Below are 20,413 nucleotides of genomic sequence, written 5' to 3'. Positions count from 1 at the left end.
GTAAATCCATAAACTCGCCCGCTGTACGAGCGGGAGACAAGTTTGATAGGATGCCTTGTATCTGACTTTATTATATCTGTTGTTTTTCGTATTTTATTAGAAAGTTGCTCTTTTTATATATGATTTCTTCACTGGATATCTAGTAATGTAATTATCTTTAGCAATCCGAAATGTTTAATAGAATACACTTTTTTCTGCTTTTGTTCGCGTTATTTTTTATGATTAAACCACATTTTCTGTTGAGTGAGCTGATAAATATATTACTCTCGTTGTGATAACGCATTTCACCTGGTGAGTAGCGTTATCGTTATATGTTTTCGGTGTTGATTGGTGTCTTTTGCTGTGTGAGATAGAGACTAAGCCTATTTAGTTAGTTAGTTTGTTTTTGTTGTTTAAAATTGTATTTATAATTATATATATTTTCATCTGTCCAGGTAAGGTTTTTTAAGTGATACGTGATAGACTGGTTAGTAAAAAAATTAAACATAAATAAACATATGAGCGTAGACATATTCAAGAAGTTAAGTATTTTTATAGTGAATTATGATAATATTGGTGAGAGGGGGCCTAACGGTACGTTTACACTGTTTTATCGAATACAGTCTATAAGTGTGTTCAGTTTATAACTTTTTTTTTCATGCTGGTGTCATTTTAGTTAACATTACCGGATTCGCACATTATTTAAAATAAAGTGCCGACTAACCAAATCGTGTTAAAATTAAACGTTTTTTGTTAACGATCATGTATTCATAGGTGTTTGTTACTGGGTTTATTTTATGTTGGTAATCTCATGAGTGAACTTAATAGTTTTGTTTCGGTTTCACATTTAAGTTGGGTACATGCACAAACAAACTTTGAAATATGTCTTACCATAGAATGGCTAGTATTTGTGTTGGCTTACCACATAGTTTGTATTTGTGTCTTGGAAATTGTTTGTATATAGACTTGTGAATTAAACTCAGTAGCAACAGGGTAGACACAAGCTGTGCTGCATTTAACGAAGTTTACATTGTCAAATAGTTAAAGTAACTAGAGCCAACAAGAAAAAAAATAGTTAAAAATCACAGTTTTTACTTGTCATATATAATAATCCTACATCAGGTAAGAGTAACTGCATTAAATTTACTGTGGTAACAAGTCTAAAGTTTGTATAATAATGTAAGTATAAGCCTATACAAGATGAACCACATATTTTATATTACCACTCTGAAAAATAAAATATTAAATCCATGTTTTAAATTTTAGAAAGTTATCTAACCCCATCTTGTTTAAGGTTCCAGTCTCTACCACTGTTTATGGGAACTCATTTGATAAGCTAATCACTTTGTTAGAAAATAACTTTTATTTTTTAATCTGAACTAGTATTTTGTTGTTTGTGATACATCTGGAAAAAACAACAACAAAGTAATGGTTAGTATATTTATAATAAAAATACAAAATATGCACAGAAGCATAACTAATATTGATTGGACATCATAAGAATATTCATCTGTAATTAAAGTGTACTTGCTTACGTTCCTACGAGGTCTGTTCAAAAAATACGCGGACTGTTTGAATTGCGCGGTTTCAGTTGGTGTCGCTAGGTTTGCACAGATCAGCTGATTACGACGCCATTTCCCGATTGCAGATATCTTCATTTGTGTATTAGCTACGCAGTTTTAAGTGAAGTGCGAATTTTTCGTTTGGCGGATTTCAAAATGAATGACCTGAAGGAGCAACGACTTGCTGTGAAATTTTGTGTTAAACTTGGAAAATCTGCGACTGAAACTTTTGCTATGCTTAACACGGCTTACGGTGATGTTGCTATGAAGCGTACGGCATGTTTCAAGTGGCATGAACTTTTTAAGGATGGTCGACAGTCCATTGAAGATGATGAGCGTCCTGGACGTCCTTCCACGTCAACTGACGACCCACACGTCGACAAAATCAACACTCTGGTGCAGGCAAATCGATGTCTGACTGTCAGGGAGCTTGCTGAAGAGTGTGGGATATCAGTTGGATCTTGTTACGAGATTTTGACCGAAAAATTGAAGATGCACCACATTGCTGCAAAATTCAGCCCTCAGAACTCGTGAGTTTTTGGCCAAACACTCGATCACTGTTCTTCCCCACCCACCCCCTACTCACCTAACCTTGCTCCTTGCGATTTTTTCTTGTTCCCCAAACTCAAAAGAACCTTGAAAGGAAGAAGATTTGAGAAGATTCCCAAGATTAAGGCAAATGCGACGAAGGAGCTAGAGGACATTACAAAAGAAGCGCATTCAGGACTGTTTCAACAAGTGGAAACACCGTTGGGATAAGTGTGTGCATTGGGGAGGAGAGTAATTTGAAGGGGTCCCAGACCTGTAACTTCTAAATAAATTACATTTTGTTTTATGACGTCAGTCCGCGTATTTTTTGAACAGCCCTCGTATATTTGAGGAAGTACAGTGGTGACATACTCCACTAATATCTCTCTAAGTATGTGTACACTTCCTGATAGAATTTTCTCTTGTGATCACTAGTTACATAATGTCCACTTCTGTCATGTTAAATAAATCTGATTATGGCATAACTAGTTACATAATGTCCACTTCTGTCATGTTAGATAAATCTGATTACGGCATAATTAGTTACATAATGTCCACTTCTGTCATGTTAGATAAATCTGATTGTGGCATAACTAGTTACATAATGTCCACTTCTGTCATGTTAGATAAATCTGATTGTGGCATAACTAGTTACATAATGTCCACTTCTGTCATGTTAGATAAATCTGATTACGGCATAACTAGTTACATAATGTCCACTTCTGTCGTGTTAAATAAATCTGATTATAGCATAACTAGTTACATAATGTCTATTTCTGTTGTGTTAAATAAATCTGACTGTGGCAAATCTAGTTGTATAATGTCTACTTCTGTCGTGTTAAATAAATCTGATTACGGCATAACCAGTTACATAATGTCAACTTCTGTTGTGTTAAATAAATCTGATTATGGCATAACTAGTTACATAATGTCCACTTCTGTCATGTTAAATAAATCTGATTATGGCATAACTAGTTACGTAATGTCCACTTCTGTCATGTTAAATAAATCTGATTATGGCATAACTAGTTACGTAATGTCCACTTCTGTCATGTTAGATAAATCTGATTATGGTATAACTAGTTACATAATGTCCACTTCTGTCATGTTAGATAAATATGATTATGGCATAACTAGTTACATAATGTCCACTTCTGTTGTGCTAAATAAATCTGATTATGGCATAACTAGTTACGTAATGTCCACTTCTGTCATGTTAGATAAATATTATTATGGCATAACTAGTTACATAATGCCCACTTCTGTTGTGCTAAATAAATCTGATTATGGCATAACTAGTTACGTAATGTCCACTTCTGTCATGTTAAATAAATCTGATTATGGCATAACTAGTTACGTAATGTCCACTTCTGTCATGTTAAATAAATCTGATTATGGCATAACTAGTTACATAATATTCACTTCTGTTGTGCTAAATAAATCTGATTATGGCATAACTAGTTACATAATGTCCACTTTTGTCATGTTAGATAAATATGATTATGGCATAACTAGTTACATAATGTCCACTTCTGTCGTGTTAAATAAATCTGATTATGGCATAACTAGTTACATAATATTCACTTCTGTTGTGCTAGATAAATCTGATTATGGCATAACTAGTTACATAATGTCCACTTTTGTCATGTTAGATAAATCTGATTATGGTATAACTAGTTACATAATGTCCACTTCTGTGATGTTAGATAAATCTGATTATGGTATAACTAGTTACATAATATCCACTTCTGTTGTGTTAAATAAATCTGATTATGGCATAACTTGTTACATAATGTCCACTTCTGTTGTGTTAAATAAATCTGATTATGGCATAACTAGTTACGTAATGTCCACTTCTGTCATGTTAAATAAATCTGATTATGGCATAACTAGTTACGTAATGTCCACTTCTGTCATGTTAAATAAATCTGATTATGGCATAACTAGTTACATAATATTCACTTCTGTTGTGCTAAATAAATCTGATTATGGCATAACTAGTTACATAATGTCCACTTTTGTCATGTTAGATAAACATGATTATGGCATAACTAGTTACATAATGTCCACTTCTGTCGTGTTAAATAAATCTGATTATGGCATAACTAGTTACATAATATTCACTTCTGTTGTGCTAGATAAATCTGATTATGGCATAACTAGTTACATAATGTCCACTTTTGTCATGTTAGATAAATCTGATTACGGCATAACTAGTTACATAATGTCCACTTCTGTTGTGTTAAATAAATCTGATTATGGCATAACTTGTTACATAATGTCCACTTCTGTCATGTTAAATAAATCTGATTATGGCATAACTTGTTACATAATGTCCACTTCTGTTGTGTTAAATAAATCTGATTATGGCATAACTAGTTACGTAATGTCCACTTCTCTCATGCTAGATAAATATGATTATGGCATAACTAGTTACATAATGTTCACTTCTCTCATGCTAGATAAATCTGATTATGGCATAACTAGTTACATAATATTCACTTCTGTCGTGTTAAATAAATCTGATTACGGCATAACTAGTTAGGTAATGTCCACTTCTGTCGTGTTAAATAAATCTGATTATGGCATAACTAGTTACATAATGTCCACTTCTGTCGTGTTAAATAAATCTGATTACGGCATAACTAGTTAGGTAATGTCCACTTCTGTCGTGTTAAATAAATCTGATTATGGCATAACTAGTTACATAATGTCCACTTCTGTCGTGTTAAATAAATCTGATTATGGCATAACTAGTTACGTTATGTCCACTTCTGTCGTGTTAAATAAATCTGATTACGGCATAACTAGTTACGTAATGTCTACTTCTGTTGTGTTAAATAAATCTGACTGTGGCAAATCTAGTTGTATAATGTCTACTTCTGTCGTGTTAAATAAATCTGATTACGGCATAACCAGTTACATAATGTCATCTTCTGTTGTGTTAAATAAATCTGATTATGGCATAACTAGTTACGTAATGTCCACTTCTGTCATGTTAAATAAATCTGATTATGGCATAACTAGTTACGTAATGTCCACTTCTGTCATGTTAAATAAATCTGATTATGGCATAACTAGTTACATAATGTCCACTTCTGTCATGTTAAATAAATCTGATTGTGGCATAACTAGTTACGTAATGTCCACTTCTGTCATGTTAAATAAATCTGATTATGGCATAACTAGTTACGTAATGTCCACTTCTGTCATGTTAGATAAATCTGATTATGGCATAACTAGTTACGTAATGTCCACTTCTCTCATGCTTGATAAATATGATTATGGCATAACTAGTTACATAATGTTCACTTCTCTCATGCTAGATAAATCTGATTATGGCATAACTAGTTACATAATGTCCACTTCTGTTGTGTTAAATAAATCTGATTATGGCATAACTAGTTCTATAATGTCTACTTCTGTCATGTTAAATAAATTTGACTGTGGCAAACCTAGTTGTATAATGTCTACTTCTCTCGTGTTAAATAAATCTGACTGTGGCAAACCTAGTTGTATAATGTCTACTTCTGTCGTGTTAAATAAATCTGACTGTGATTTCAGCAGAATCTGTAAAGTAAGATTCTCTTGAAAAACTGACTTGTATTGAAACCACCAAGATTTGACTAGCAATGACCACTGATTATAAACACTGACTTAATCATGCCAGTTCACCACCAAGCTGGTGATTCATGTGTAACATTTCTTAATACTGACTTAATCATGCCAGTTCACCACCAAGCTGGTGATTCATGTGTAACATTTCCTAACACTGACTTAATCATGCCAGTTCCACACTAAGCTGGTGATTCATGTGTAACATTTCCTAACACTGACTTAATCATACCAGTTCCACACTAAGCTGGTGATTCATGTGTAACATTTCCTAACACTGACTTAATCATGCCAGTTCACCACCAAGCTGGTGATTCATGTGTAACATTTCCTAACACTGACTTAATCATGCCAGTTCCACACTAAGCTGGTGATTCATGTGTAACATTTCATAATACTGACTTAATCATGCCAGTTCACCACCAAGCTGATGATTCATGTGTAACATTTCTTAATACTGACTTAATTATACCAGTTCCACACTAAGCTGGTGATTCATGTGTAACATTTCCTAACACTGACTTAATCATGCCAGTTCACCACCAAGCTGGTGATTCATGTGTAACATTTCCTAACACTGACTTAATCATGCCAGTTCACCACCAAGCTGGTGATTCATGTGTAACATTTCTTAACACTGACTTAATCATGCCAGTTCCACACTAAGCTGGTGATTCATGTGTAACATTTCCTAACACTGACTTAATCATGCCAGTTCACCACCAAGCTGGTGATTCATGTGTAACATTTCCTAACACTGACTTAATCATGCCAGTTCCACACCAAGCTGGTGATTCATGTGTAACATTTCCTAACACTGACTTAATCATGCCAGTTCCACACCAAGCTGGTGATTCATGTGTAACATTTCCTAACACTGACTTAATCATGCCAGTTCCACACCAAGCTGGTGATTCATGTGTAACATTTCCTAACACTGACTTAATCATGCCAGTTCCACACCAAGCTGGTGATTCATGTGTAACATTTCCTAACACTGACTTAATCATGCCAGTTCCACACCAAGCTGGTGATTCATGTGTAACATTTCCTAACACTGACTTAATCATGCCAGTTCCACACTAAGCTGGTGATTCATGTGTAACATTTCCTAACACTGACTTAATCATGCCAGTTCCACACCAAGCTGATGATTCATGTGTAACATTTCATAAAAGTTGCACATTTTGAATCTAAAACAGTTTTGTAGCCATCACCAGTTTTCCTGGTTCATTGATCAGTCCATGTCTGTAACCTGATGCCTCCTGCAGTATTGTTGACCAACAAAGGTTCCTTTTTGAAGTTTAAACTATCTCATGGAAATACCTTATTTCCAAACCATTGTCTTGTAGCCAAAACAGTCACTACCTTCAGGAATAGTTTTTAATAAGAATTTATTACAAAGAAACATTTCTAATTGTTTTGATAAAGGAAAACAGCCAATCATTTTTGATCTTATGTCTACAGAAGTTGTTGTCAAGATCCCTTAGAGACATTTCTCTATATGGTTTGAAATACATCCATAGTTAGAATATTATGTGGAAAAGAATACATCTTTTGAAAGATATGCTTGAAAATTCAGTTGAATAATATACACAGAATATGGTTCGAGAGTTAGTTTGGCTGTTCCAGCTTAAGAAATGTTAGAGAGTTTGAGTAGTGAGGTTTAAATTTGTATTTTTCATCATTAACGTATTGTTTAACTTGATCTAAACAAGACAAAATCAGAGATAAGTACTGACCACTTGGAAAATTTCTGATCATTTACAGACTGACTGTCCATCTTCAGCTGCCAGACCTCTGGACATTTTGTGAAAAAATGTTGCACACATCCACAGTTTTTGTTTGTTTCTGCAATCTTATATGTTTCAAAGTTCTGTCAGCATTAAGTTTGAGTTAGAACACTAAAATTTATAGTTAAATACCAACAATGCAAATGGCCTGTTGTGTGATTTTAACAACAAATAAACATTATATGACTTTTAATTATATATTACATATCATTCTCTATAAAAACATACAATCAAATATATAAAACTACTTTGAATATGCTTACTGGTAATACCAATGAAGTATTTAACTTCCAAGACACTTATCTCTCGAAATGAAACTAACATTGTAATTCTAAGATTTCTAAACTGTCTGTATATTAATATTGCATGAATTTAAAATACTTATCACTAATAACTTTATTTCAGGTATTTTGTAGGTTTAATTATATTACAGTATTTCTTGTAAAGTCACAAATGGCCAATAATCGTTTCCAGCTACAGTTAAGAAAATAACACTATGTAACACAAATTTTGTTCCTGGATAGTATGTGTTATTTCTTAATTACTTATGTTGTAAAAGTACAGAAAATGGCCATTATTCTCTTCAAACTGGGCCCGGCATGGCCAAGCTGTTAAGGCGTGCGACTCGTAATCCGAGGGTCGCGGGTTCGAATCCCTGTCGCACTGAACATGCTCGCCCTTTCAGCCATGGGGGCGTTATAATGTGACGGTCAATCCTGCTGTTCATTGTTAAAAGAGTAGCTCAAGAGTTGGCGGTGGGTGGTGATGATTACCTGCCTTCCCTCTAGTCTTACACTGCTAAATTACGGATGGCTAGCGCAGATAGCCCTTGAGTTGCTTTGTGTGAAATTCAAAAGAAACAAACAAACAAAACTCTTCAAACTTTGCTTTTGTGACCTGAATAATAAAATTTAGAAATTAATTTATTTTCTATGTAAAAACGGGCAAACTTGCACATTTTCATTTACATGCGGACTGAATAAAACAACATATGAATCAAGATTTACATGTACTCATACTAAAGTTATACAAAAAATGTTTAGAAGTGAGTAATTTTTCGAGATTTGTGACTGTAATGTAAATCGCTTTCACGTATCAGCCCCCAAGTACAGTCTCTCATCATGTTTTTGTTATACAATCTCAAGTCACAAAAGCAAAGTTTGAAGAGGAAAATAGGTTTTTTTCCATTTACTTTAGGCATAAGCAATTGGGAAATAACACTTTCTGTCCAGGAACAAGAAACAGTAAACTTTTGTTACATAGTGTAATTAATCATATAGATAATAAAATAGATATTTTTTTATGTCACTGTGTTTATCCTTTAGAAGATGTACTGTGTTAATTCTGTGGAACATGTCTCAATCATAAAAAAATATGTAGAATTTCAGAAAGTGATTTTTTGTGGGTTTTTATGGACTTATAGTAGTTGAAAATGATGGTGAAGACTGGAAGTGAGGTTGATCCTCTCCGAGAAGAAAGAGAAGGGAAAGTTCAGGAAGTTGGTTCCCAGGCTGTTTGGTCCTTGTCCTCGTGTAAGCCAGGTGAGGAAACTGTCTGTTTGGTCCTTGTCCTCGTGTAAGCCAGGTGAGGAAACTGTCTGTTTGGTCATTGTCCTCGTGAAAGCCAGGTGAGGAAACTGTCTGTTTGGTCATTGTCCTCGTGAAAGCCAGGTGAGGAAACTGTCTGTTTGGTCATTGTCCACGTGAAAGCCAGGTGAGGAAACTGTCTGTTTGGTCATTGTCCTCGTGAAAGCCAGGTGAGGAAACTGTCTGTTTGGTCATTGTCCTCGTGTAAGCCAGGTGAGGAAACTGTCTGTTTGGTCATTGTCCTCGTGTAAGCTAGGTGAGGAAACTGTCAGAAGTGTAATTATCAACACTACTTAGAAATCTCTTCATGTTTATAAAAATGTTATTAAACAGAAGTTGTCTATTTAATGAAATTTGGATTACTATGGGAAATTGTTTGTGAAGTTATAGGGTGGAGATGATAATGTGATGGTCAGTTCCATTACTTGTTGGTAAAAGGGTAATCCAGTAATTGATGGTGGGTGGTGTTAATCAGCTGATTTCCTTAGTCTGTCATTTCAGATTACGAAGTTAGCACAGATAGCCCTCATCTAGCTTTCAAGTGATATTCCACAAACAAACATAACCAAAGATTTGCAAAAGAAACTTTTAAAATTCATATTTTAATTTTTTTTATTTTGGTGGTAACAAACCATTCAGAAAATGTTTGTGTTATTTAAAATTTGATTAAAAATGTTCACTTTTAAATTCATGATCATTTGATAGCTGTTTTTTAAAGTACACTTTAGTGATGAACATTATTATAAAGAAAACTTTAGATTTAAGTTCCAAAAAATCAAAAAATAATTGAAAGACAAAGCCTTTACAGACATAAAACTAGATTTCATTTAGTGCAAAATAAATACTGAGTTTAATAATTCAGTTTTGGACTCTAAAACCAGTTTTAATTGTAATAGTACATTCATTAAAAAGAAATAAATGTTGTATAATAATTAATGCCAGAAACTGTGTTTTAATTTCTTTTTAAAATCTATATTTGTTCTTTTAATTAGATTTTGTGTCTGTTTACTTAGTTTTAATTAGTATTATTTTCTTTCATTTAACCCTATGTGGATAAGTTAGGGTCAAAGTGCACATAATAACTTTCTTAAACAGCCTCTGACAAATAATAGACACAGTGGTGATTATATGTTTTAAAGTGACACCTAGTATTTTTTTCCCACTTTATTCGTGCTAAGAGCTGTGCAAAGTAGGGCTTCACTCTAGAAAGGTCTTGGCTCTTGGAACTATTTTCACATTCCTTGAGTCCTAACCCAACCTTTGTTTCAAGGATTTTAATGGAGAAATCAGCACTTCATATTATTTCAGGAATGAGGTGCTGCAGTGACACGACATTACTAATTTTCCACCATTTTGTTTTCCTTCTTTCTAGCAATTCAGCTAATGTTTAGATACTCATACGGGACCAAAGACAGTTAGTCCAGGCATTACTATCAAGTGGTTGTTGATATCATGTGATGTACTTGTTACTCTGAAAGTAAATAACTAATCAGCACTTCTCAGTACAAACACTAGTGGAGTTAAGCTTGGCACATCTGGCACCTGTTGTGGTCTGTTTCAGATTCAAAATGTAATTGAACCACTTTATTATCAGTGTATATCAGTTAACTGGACATTAAAACAGTTAATAAATCGAATTTTAATATGAGTTTTAGTTTTAAAATTAAATTGTTTGTCTTCACTTCCTTGTATCATGTGACACACATTTACACTAAGTTACTCATCTTGTATATTCGTACAACTCCTATTTGATGTACTGAGTTTAGTATTAATTACACATTTATAATGCAGGTATTTCTAAGATATAATTTAGTTTGATGGCATCCTGTGTTTTAAGTCTCCCTACTTGCCATACCTTCGTACCACGATGAATGCCAGTGATTTACTATGGTATTTCATATTCGATTATAGGATAACCAATAGAAAGATTTCAGTTTACTTACTTCCATATGAATCTAGATCAATGGGTTTTGAATTATTTGGTATATTCTTCTCATTGCCAGAATCATCTTGATCAGTTTATGGATTTATTTCAATCCAATTATAGCTCAGTTAGAAAGTCAGTTAAATTATACTATCTAGGGTCATAGATTATTTTTTCATGTTAACATTTTGTGTTTTTAATTTTACATTTAAAATAAATAGTTGTTTTTTTGTCCCACTACATATACAAGGTTATTTAAATCATATATTATTCATGTTAACTTAGAAATAGTAATTACTAGTAACTGTTCCAACCAAATTTCATTTATTGAGATGCAGTGGTTATTTGTAATGGAAACGTTAATTAACTAAAGAGAAAGGGAACTAAAGCATTACTTTTGAGTTGACAGAGCAAGTTTCTCAAAAGTATTAAAAGCATTGTCAGTGTCTTGATAAACATGTAGGCTAGGCATAAACTTCCAGAATAGTTCAGTGTAGTAATCACAGATAGTTTTGTCATACTATCACTGTCCCTTATCAAAACAAAAAGATATAAGCTAACCCCAAATGGTAAAAGTGAAGAGAGAGACTGGTTATTTCTGTAAAAACAACTGTTAGCGTTTTGAAAATAATTAAGGGTTAATGGTACAAGAAATTTTGTACAGTGTTTTGGCAATTTTTATTCATTGTAATTAATTCATTAAAAAATGCATATATGAGGAACACATGAAAAATAACTCGGTTAAATTTGCAGTGAAATATGTGGGTTGTGAATATGTGTTGGAACAGTAATGTACTGACTTTCAGTGGAATATGTGGGTTGTGAATATGTGTTGGAACAGTAATGTACTGACTTTCAGTGGAATATGTGGGTTGTGAATATGTCTTGGAACAGTAATGTACTGACTTTCAGTGGAATATGTGAGTTGTGAATATGTGTTGGAACAGTAATGTACTGACTTTCAATAGAATATGTGGGTTGTGAATATGTGTTGGAACAGTAATGTACTGACTTTCAGTAGAATATGTGGGTTGTGAATGTGTTGGAACAGTAATGTACTGACTTTCAGTAGAATATGTGGGTTGTGAATATGTGTTGGAACAGTAATGTACTGATTTTCAGTGGAATATGTGGGTTGTGAATATGTGTTGGAACAGTAATGTACTGACTTTCAGTGGAATATGTGGGTTGTGAATATGTGTTGGAACAGTAATGTACTGACTTTCAGTGGAATATGTGGGTTGTGAATATGTGTTGGAACAGTAATGTACTGACTTTCAGTGGAATATGTGGGTTGTGAATATGTGTTGGAACAGTAATGTACTGACTTTCAGTGGAATATGTGGGTTGTGAATATGTGTTGGAACAGTAATGTACTGACTTTCAGTGGAATATGTGGGTTGTGAATATGTGTTGGAACAGTAATGTACTGACTTTCAGTGGAACATGTGGGTTGTGAATATGTGTTGGAACAGTAATGTACTGACTTTCAGTGGAATATGTGGGTTGTGAATATGTGTTGGAACAGTAATGTACTGACTTTCGGTAGAATATGTGGGTTGTGAATATGTCTTGGAACAGTAATGTACTGACTTTCAGTGGAATATGTGGGTTGTGAATATGTGTTGGAACAGTAATGTACTGACTTTCAGTGGAATATGTGGGTTGTGAATATGTGTTGGAACAGTAATGTACTGACTTTCAGTGGAATATGTGGGTTGTGAATATGTGTTGGAACAGTAATGTACTGACTTTCAGTAGAATATGTGGGTTGTGAATATGTGTTGGAAAGTAATGTACTGACTTTCAGTGGAATATGTGGGTTGTGAATATGTGTTGGAACAGTAATGTACTGACTTTCAGTAGAATATGTGGGTTGTGAATGTGTTGGAACAGTAATGTACTGACTTTCAGTAGAATATGTGGGTTGTGAATGTGTTGGAACAGTAATGTACTGACTTTCAGTGGAATATGTGGGTTGTGAATATGTCTTGGAACAGTAATGTACTGACTTTCAGTGGAATATGTGGGTTGTGAATATGTCTTGGAACAGTAATGTACTGACTTTCAGTGGAATATGTGGGTTGTGAATATGTCTTGGAACAGTAATGTACTGACTTTCAGTGGAATATGTGGGTTGTGAATATGTGTTGGAACAGTAATGTACTGACTTTCAGTAGAATATGTGGGTTGTGAATATGTCTTGGAACAGTAATGTACTGACATTCAGTGGAATATGTGGGTTGTGAATGTGTTGGAACAGTAATGTACTGACTTTCAATAGAATATGTGGGTTGTGAATGTGTGTTGGAACAGTAATGTACTGACTTTTGTCTTAAAAACGTACAAAAATTCAAAGATGCTTTAGTTAGATAAAACTTATTTTTCTCTAAATAATTAAAAGATTTATGAATGAAAGTGCAGAAGAGTGTTTAAAAATATTTACTGTATTGAGTGTCAAGGAAACTTTTTGCCCACTGCCATGGCTCATTATGTTGGCTGGAATATAACAGTTTACAGTTAGGACAGAAAGTATTTGTACTCCTGTGTTCCGAGTGGTTTTTTTGTTCATAACTTTAAAAGTATCATGATTAGGCTAATAGAAGTAAGTTATATTATAAATATTATACTAACACACATCTACATAAATTTGTATGTAAATTAAATGACAAATAAACTGTTTATAAACAAATAACCAAAAATAGGAGGAGCAGAAAGTGTTCGTACAGTTCAGAACGTGTGAGAAAACTGATATTCCCGTACAAATGTTGTTTAGTTTGGTGAATAAACTACATTATACCATTCCAGAACTAGACACTAGGTTCATAATTATTTGATAGCCAGCAAAAAATGTACTTCCAGCAATTTAGCGCCGTCTTCTCATTATCTGCTTGGTCATCATGGCGAACAGGAAACAACTGTCCAGTGATTTAAAAAACCAAATTATTGTAAAATACAAGTCTCATGTGTCTCTTTCCGGTATTGCTACACAACTTTTTGTGCCGAAATCTACTGTTCAAAGCATAATTGCCAAGTTTAAGCTTACAGGATCAACTGCTAACCTCCCTCATTCCAGACGCCCCACCAAAATTCCAGGGGAAACCAAAAGGAAGGTTCTCGGAGAAGTTAGTAGGAACCCTTGTTTAATACGTAATGACATACAGAAACTGGTAAGGGAAACTGGGGTTGAAGTAAGCACCTCTACAGTTACGAACATATTTTGCTCTTCTGCGTTCAAAGCATGCCGTCCTCGTAGAACTCCATATTTAAGGCCTATTCATTTCGAAGCATGATTGAGGTAAGCAAGAATCCATAATGATAAACCCTTTACCTATTGAAAGAGCATTCTTTGGTCAGACGAGACTAAAATCGAGCTTTTCGGCCACAATAATGTTTGCAATATTTTCTGTAAGAAAGAACAAAATCTTTCAAAGAATACCGTCCCTACAGCTAAACACGGAGGTGGCTCAATCATGCTGTGGGGTTTCTTCAGCTCTTCTGGTATAGGCAGCCTTCACCGCATCAACAGAATCATGAAAAAAGAAGAGTACGTTGATATGTTAGACACTTGTATCATGAATGATGCTCAGAATTTGCGGCTTGGGCGTCATTGGATCTTTCAGCACGACAATGACTCTAAGCACACATCAAAATATGTGCAATCCTAGTTGCAGAGAAACCATATAAGCATTCTGGAGCGGCCATTGCAGTCACCTGATCTCAACCCAGTTGAAAACATTTGGCTTGAGTTGAAGACTAGGGTTCATCAGTGTCATCCAAAAAACTTGCAAGAGTTGGAGGCCTTCTGTAAAGAAGATTGGAAAAAAATACCAGTCAAGTACTGTCAAACGATCATGGAGAGCTATGAGGAGAGATTGTGCCAAGTAATTCACTTGAAAGGCTACACAACTGACCATTAAAGTAGACGCTCAAAACTTTCTGTCCCTCCTCTGTTTGGTTATTTGTTTATAAACAGTTTATTTGTCATTCAGTTTACATAAAACTTTATGTAGATGTGTGTTAGTATAATATTTATAACATACTGTACTTTCATTATCCTAATCATGATACTTTTTAAGTTATGAGATAAAAACTACTCACGACGCAGGGGAGGATCACTTTCTGTCGTAACTGTAGATGCTAATGATATAACCTAGTATCCTGAACAACAGCCATTATGATGTGAACTGGATGAAGTTGGTGAAGTGTAATCGTTATTAATTTTACATGATGGGATTTGAGTAAGAATTAATAATGTGATTCTGTGTTCAAATGTCAAGAACACTTAACTGATACTTTAACTCACTATTTCTTTCTTGAAAATATTACAGGGTTTGGTGTGGATCAGATACGAGATAACAGTTTGGAGACCTACTGGCAATCTGATGGACCTCAACCTCACTTAGTTAACATCCAGTTTCGAAGAAAACCACAATTCAGGATGTCTGTATCTACGCTGATTACAAACTTGATGAAAGTTACACACCAAATAGGTGCGTACAGCTGCTTTATGTAGACTTGAAGTGTTTCAGACATGTAAATTTTATATGCTCGATTCAGAATGAAAATAATCATAAAAATTCCAATTGAAACATGCCTTAACCTGCTTTCAGAGACTGATATAAAAATTATGAAGCATAGATTACTTAGACATTGGAAGTGGTTGAGGAATGTATCATGTCTAACTGTCACTGGAATCTGGCCAAGAGAATCTAAGTGGTCAGTGCTATGTTAGCTACTGTCACTGGAAATGTTCTCTCATGTAGGTGGACTTGGCTACTTTCATCTCAAGTGCTATGGTGATGTGAGTGGGCTTTTCTGGTGATCACGTGTACTTTAGTCACTCAGACTGGATACTTGAAGCAGCAACAGGATCTGGCAACATTTGTTGATCAAGCTGAAACCTTTAGAAACAGTAATAGTCCATCATAAAACATTTTACCTGAAACACAGATCCAAGAGAAGTCTACTTATAAAAATGTGTATTTTTATGCAATGTATGTTGTCCAATTGAAAGCCATCAACAGGAACAGAACCTGCCATCTATATTCTAAGTTTGAATATCCAACTATGGTGCATTCTAGAAAGGGTTTGTACTGGTGGTAAGTTCTAGTTTCTTTTTCAATATCAAATGGTGATTAGCAGGGTTGTGTTCTGGCACTAAGGTTGTTTGGGATTATTGGTTTATTTTTTTCTTAAAATACTTTCAAGATGTCTGTAAAGTTCCAGCCACAGAAACCAGCATCAAATACAGAACATCTAAGTAGCTTTTCAACTTGAAGAGAGTTGAGATGTCCAGAAACTATATGAAGGAAGTCATACAGGAACTGTTTCTTGTAGGACACTGCACAGATAGAAAATCATTATAACAACAAGGTTCTCTGAAGCAACAGACAAATATGGCTCAACCATCAGTATTCTCATGAACAAACTTAAAACATTGTCATTGACTTCATCTACTTCGGAGGAATCCTACATGAAACCACCCTAACTGACCAGGAAGTGAAAGTGTGCTACAGAAGACAAGCAGTTTACTTTGAATGCCAGAAAGCATAACTGTGGGATACATTAGAAACTAATCTCTATCGGGCAGTGTTTCATCAGTATCAGATATAAACATAGTACAGAAAAGAACTGGGAAAAATACCATCTTCATGACATCGTAACTCATTTGTCAGGAAAAACAGCATCTGCATGACATCGTAACTCATTTGTCAGGAAAAACACCATCTGCATGACATCGTAACTCATTTGTCAGGAAAAATACCATCTGCATGACATCGTAACTCATTTGTCAGGAAAAACACCATCTTCATGACATCGTAACTCATTTGTCAGGAAAAACACCATCTGCATGACATCGTAACTCATTTGTCAGAAAAAATACCATCTGCATGACATCGTAACTCATTTGTCAGGAAAAATACCATCTGCATGACATCGTAACTCATTTGTCAGGAAAAACACCATCTGCATGACATCGTAACTCATTTGTCAGGAAAAATACCATCTGCATGACATCGTAACTCATTTGTCAGGAAAAATACCATCTGCATGACATCGTAACTCATTTGTCAGGAAAAATACCATCTGCATGACATCGTAACTCATTTGTCAGGAAAAATACCATCTGCATGACATCGTAACTCATTTGTCAGGAAAAACACCATCTGCATGACATCGTAACTCATTTGTCAGGAAAAATACCATCTGCATGACATCGTAACTCATTTGTCAGGAAAAACACCATCTGCATGACATCGTAACTCATTTGTCAGGAAAAACACCATCTTCATGACATCGTAACTCATTTGTCAGGAAAAACACCATCTGCATGACATCGTAACTCATTTGTCAGGAAAAACACCATCTGCATGACATCGTAACTCATTTGTCAGGAAAAACACCATCTGCATGACATCGTAACTCATTTGTCAGGAAAAACACCATCTGCATGACATCGTAACTCATTTGTCAGGAAAAACACCATCTGCATGACATCGTAACTCATTTGTCAGGAAAAACACCATCTGCATGACATCGTAACTCATTTGTCACTAGATAGAGTTGGCAGTAAGAAACTTATTGATATAGTCTTGGTCATTGTCTCCATCAGCAAGACAACATCCTGGATGGTGAGTTACAATAGAGCCTCAGACCATGAACAACTGTGGAAGGAATGAAAACACAATGCTAAACAACTCTAATGGCTAACTGATAAGAAAGCCTGGCAAATCTCTGTTAGAAAAGTATTGAATTTGTTAGTGGTTTAAAAATTTGTGATCTTTTCACCCAATTTTCTGATGGTATGATTTTCCAAATAATTATTACATACAATTGTGATGTTTACAAGTTTGTTTTTATTAAATAAATGTATTTTGTATAACAAAGCTTTAATTTACCCAGTGTTCGTTTAGACAGTAAAATTTATATCACTTTATTATCTTTCTTTATATTAAAAAATTTTACTTGTGAAATGATATAACCAGTGATTGGGTGTATCATGAAATACCTTTTCTCTGTAGAATATCTGTGCGGGCGGGAAGTCACTTTCAGGACCTTCAAGAGGTGGAGATGGTGGAGCTGAATGAACCAAGTGGATGGGTGGTTATTCCACTCAAAGACAGCAACGAACGTCCTATCCGTACCTTTCTTGTCCAAGTAGCTGTGTTGTCCAATCATCAGAATGGCCGGGACACTCACATGAGACAGATAAAAATCCATTCTCCTGTAGAAACCTCTATTACATCAGCTCTGAACCTTCCTCCTTTCTCAAGTGTACAGTTAGGACAGTACAGTTGTATTAGGTAGAAGTATCCTGAAACATCAAACATTACTATAGAAACCATATCAACTGTTAACCTTTCTCAAGTGTACAGCTATGACAATACAGTTGTATTGGGTAATCTTTGTGTATTCCCCAGTTTATAACCAGAACAGTACAGTTGTGTAATTTCTGTATTTTTGTTTCCTTTTTTTAAGTTGATGTTGAGTTTTCCATATTGGACTTTTATTTTCAAACATTTTCTTTGTATATTAATTATTAGAAATTAAATTAACCACAACTACTGGAAATCAGTACAAGTAAATATGAGACTAAATTATTGTATAGACATTAGCATAATGATATGAACATTCCACTTGGAAAAGGCCATTACGTCGTTTCTTACAATCTGCTTGAAATACAGTAAAGTGAACTGTTAGAAAGTTGGATCTTGAGGTGCTGTATTATATTCAAACAAAGAAACAACACTTTTAAAGTGAACTGTTAGAAAGTTGGATCTTGAGGTGCTGTATTATATTCAAACAAAGAAACAACACTTTTAAAGTGAACTGTTAGAAAGTTGGATCTTGAGGTGCTGTATTATATTCAAACAAAGAAACAACACTTTTAAAGTAAACTGTTAGAAAGTTGGATCTTGAGGTGCTGTATTATATTCAAACAAAGAAACAACACTTTTAAAGTAAACTGTTAGAAAGTTGGATCTTGAGGTGCTGTATTATATTCAAACAAAGAAACAACACTTTTAAAGTAAACTGTTAGAAAGTTGGATCTTGAGGTGCTGTATTATATTCAAACAAAGAAACAACACTTTTAAAGTAAACTGTTAGAAAGTTGGATCTTGAGGTGCTGTATTATATTCAAACAAAGAAACAACACTTTTAAAGTGAACTGTTAGAAAGTTGGATCTTGAGGTGCTGTATTATATTCAAACAAAGAAACAACACTTTTAAAGTAAACTGTTAGAAAGTTGGATCTTGAGGTGCTGTATTATATTCAAACAAAGAAACAACACTTTTAAAGTAAACTGTTAGAAAGTTGGATCTTGAGGTGCTGTATTATATTCAAACAAAGAAACAACACTTTTAAAGTAAACTGTTAGAAAGTTGGATCTTGAGGTGCTGTATTATATTCAAACAAAGAAACAACACTTTTAAAGTAAACTGTTAGAAAGTTGGATCTTGAGGTGCTGTATTATATTCAAACAAAGAAACAACACTTTTAAAGTAAACTGTTAGAAAGTTGGATCTTGAGGTGCTGTATTATATTCAAACAAAGAAACAACACTTTTAAAGTGAACTGTTAGAAAGTTGGATCTTGAGGTGCTGTATTATATTCAAACAAAGAAACAACACTTTTAAAGTGAACTGTTAGAAAGTTGGATCTTGAGGTGCTGTATTATATTCAAACAAAGAAACAACACTTTTAAAGTGAACTGTTAGAAAGTTGGATCTTGAGGTGCTGTATTATATTCAAACAAAGAAACAACACTTTTAAAGTGAACTGTTAGAAAGTTGGATCTTGAGGTGCTGTATTATATTCAAACAAAGAAACAACACTTTTAAAGTAAACTGTTAGAAAGTTGGATCTTGAGGTGCTGTATTATATTCAAACAAAGAAACAACACTTTTAAAGTAAACTGTTAGAAAGTTGGATCTTGAGGTGCTGTATTATATTCAAACAAAGAAACAACACTTTCAAGTGGTTGAACATGTTTTGTGTTAGCTAAGTTTACCAGTAAGCTTTTCTGTATATAAATAACAAGTAATGATTATTCTTTCTGCATGTTAACTGAACTTACCAAGATATGTAGTTAATTTTTGTGTACACACACGTAGGAAATATACCAATATTATTCAGTTATTTCTCTTACCTTTCTGTAAGAATGTACTGATACATCTTGTCTCTTGTAAAGTTTTGTACTTCCCTTAACTTCCAAAACTATGGTTAGCTTTTGAATTGTACATATTTCTCAAACTATATTTAAAAAAAATATATATTTTAACAGTTTGTTTCAGTGTCCATGCTCTTTATGGGGGAAACCTACAATCTGATTTTAATTGTTAAATAACTGAGATGCAGAATGTGACATGACCAATGTTACTGTATTATGTAGCTTAATTTGAACTACAAGCCAGATTCAC

The 20,413-nt window shown here is 34.2% G+C and overlaps 1 protein-coding gene across 1 annotated transcript; it reads left to right on the top strand.

The window, feature by feature from the left end:
• Positions 1 to 290: 290 nt before the first annotated feature.
• LOC143228697 (anaphase-promoting complex subunit 10-like) lies at positions 291 to 18,566 on the top strand. The gene is given in 5 exon segments (XM_076459972.1): positions 291 to 434; positions 8,901 to 9,018; positions 15,319 to 15,408; positions 15,411 to 15,480; positions 18,013 to 18,566. Coding segments are annotated over 4 exon segments (555 nt in total). The 5' UTR covers positions 291 to 434; positions 8,901 to 8,909; the 3' UTR covers positions 18,299 to 18,566.
• Positions 18,567 to 20,413: the final 1,847 nt, after the last annotated feature.

This window comes from Tachypleus tridentatus, chromosome 10, assembly GCF_004210375.1.
Source record: "Tachypleus tridentatus isolate NWPU-2018 chromosome 10, ASM421037v1, whole genome shotgun sequence".
NCBI lineage: Eukaryota > Metazoa > Arthropoda > Merostomata > Xiphosura > Limulidae > Tachypleus > Tachypleus tridentatus.
This window is presented reverse-complemented; position numbering and strand designations above follow the sequence as displayed.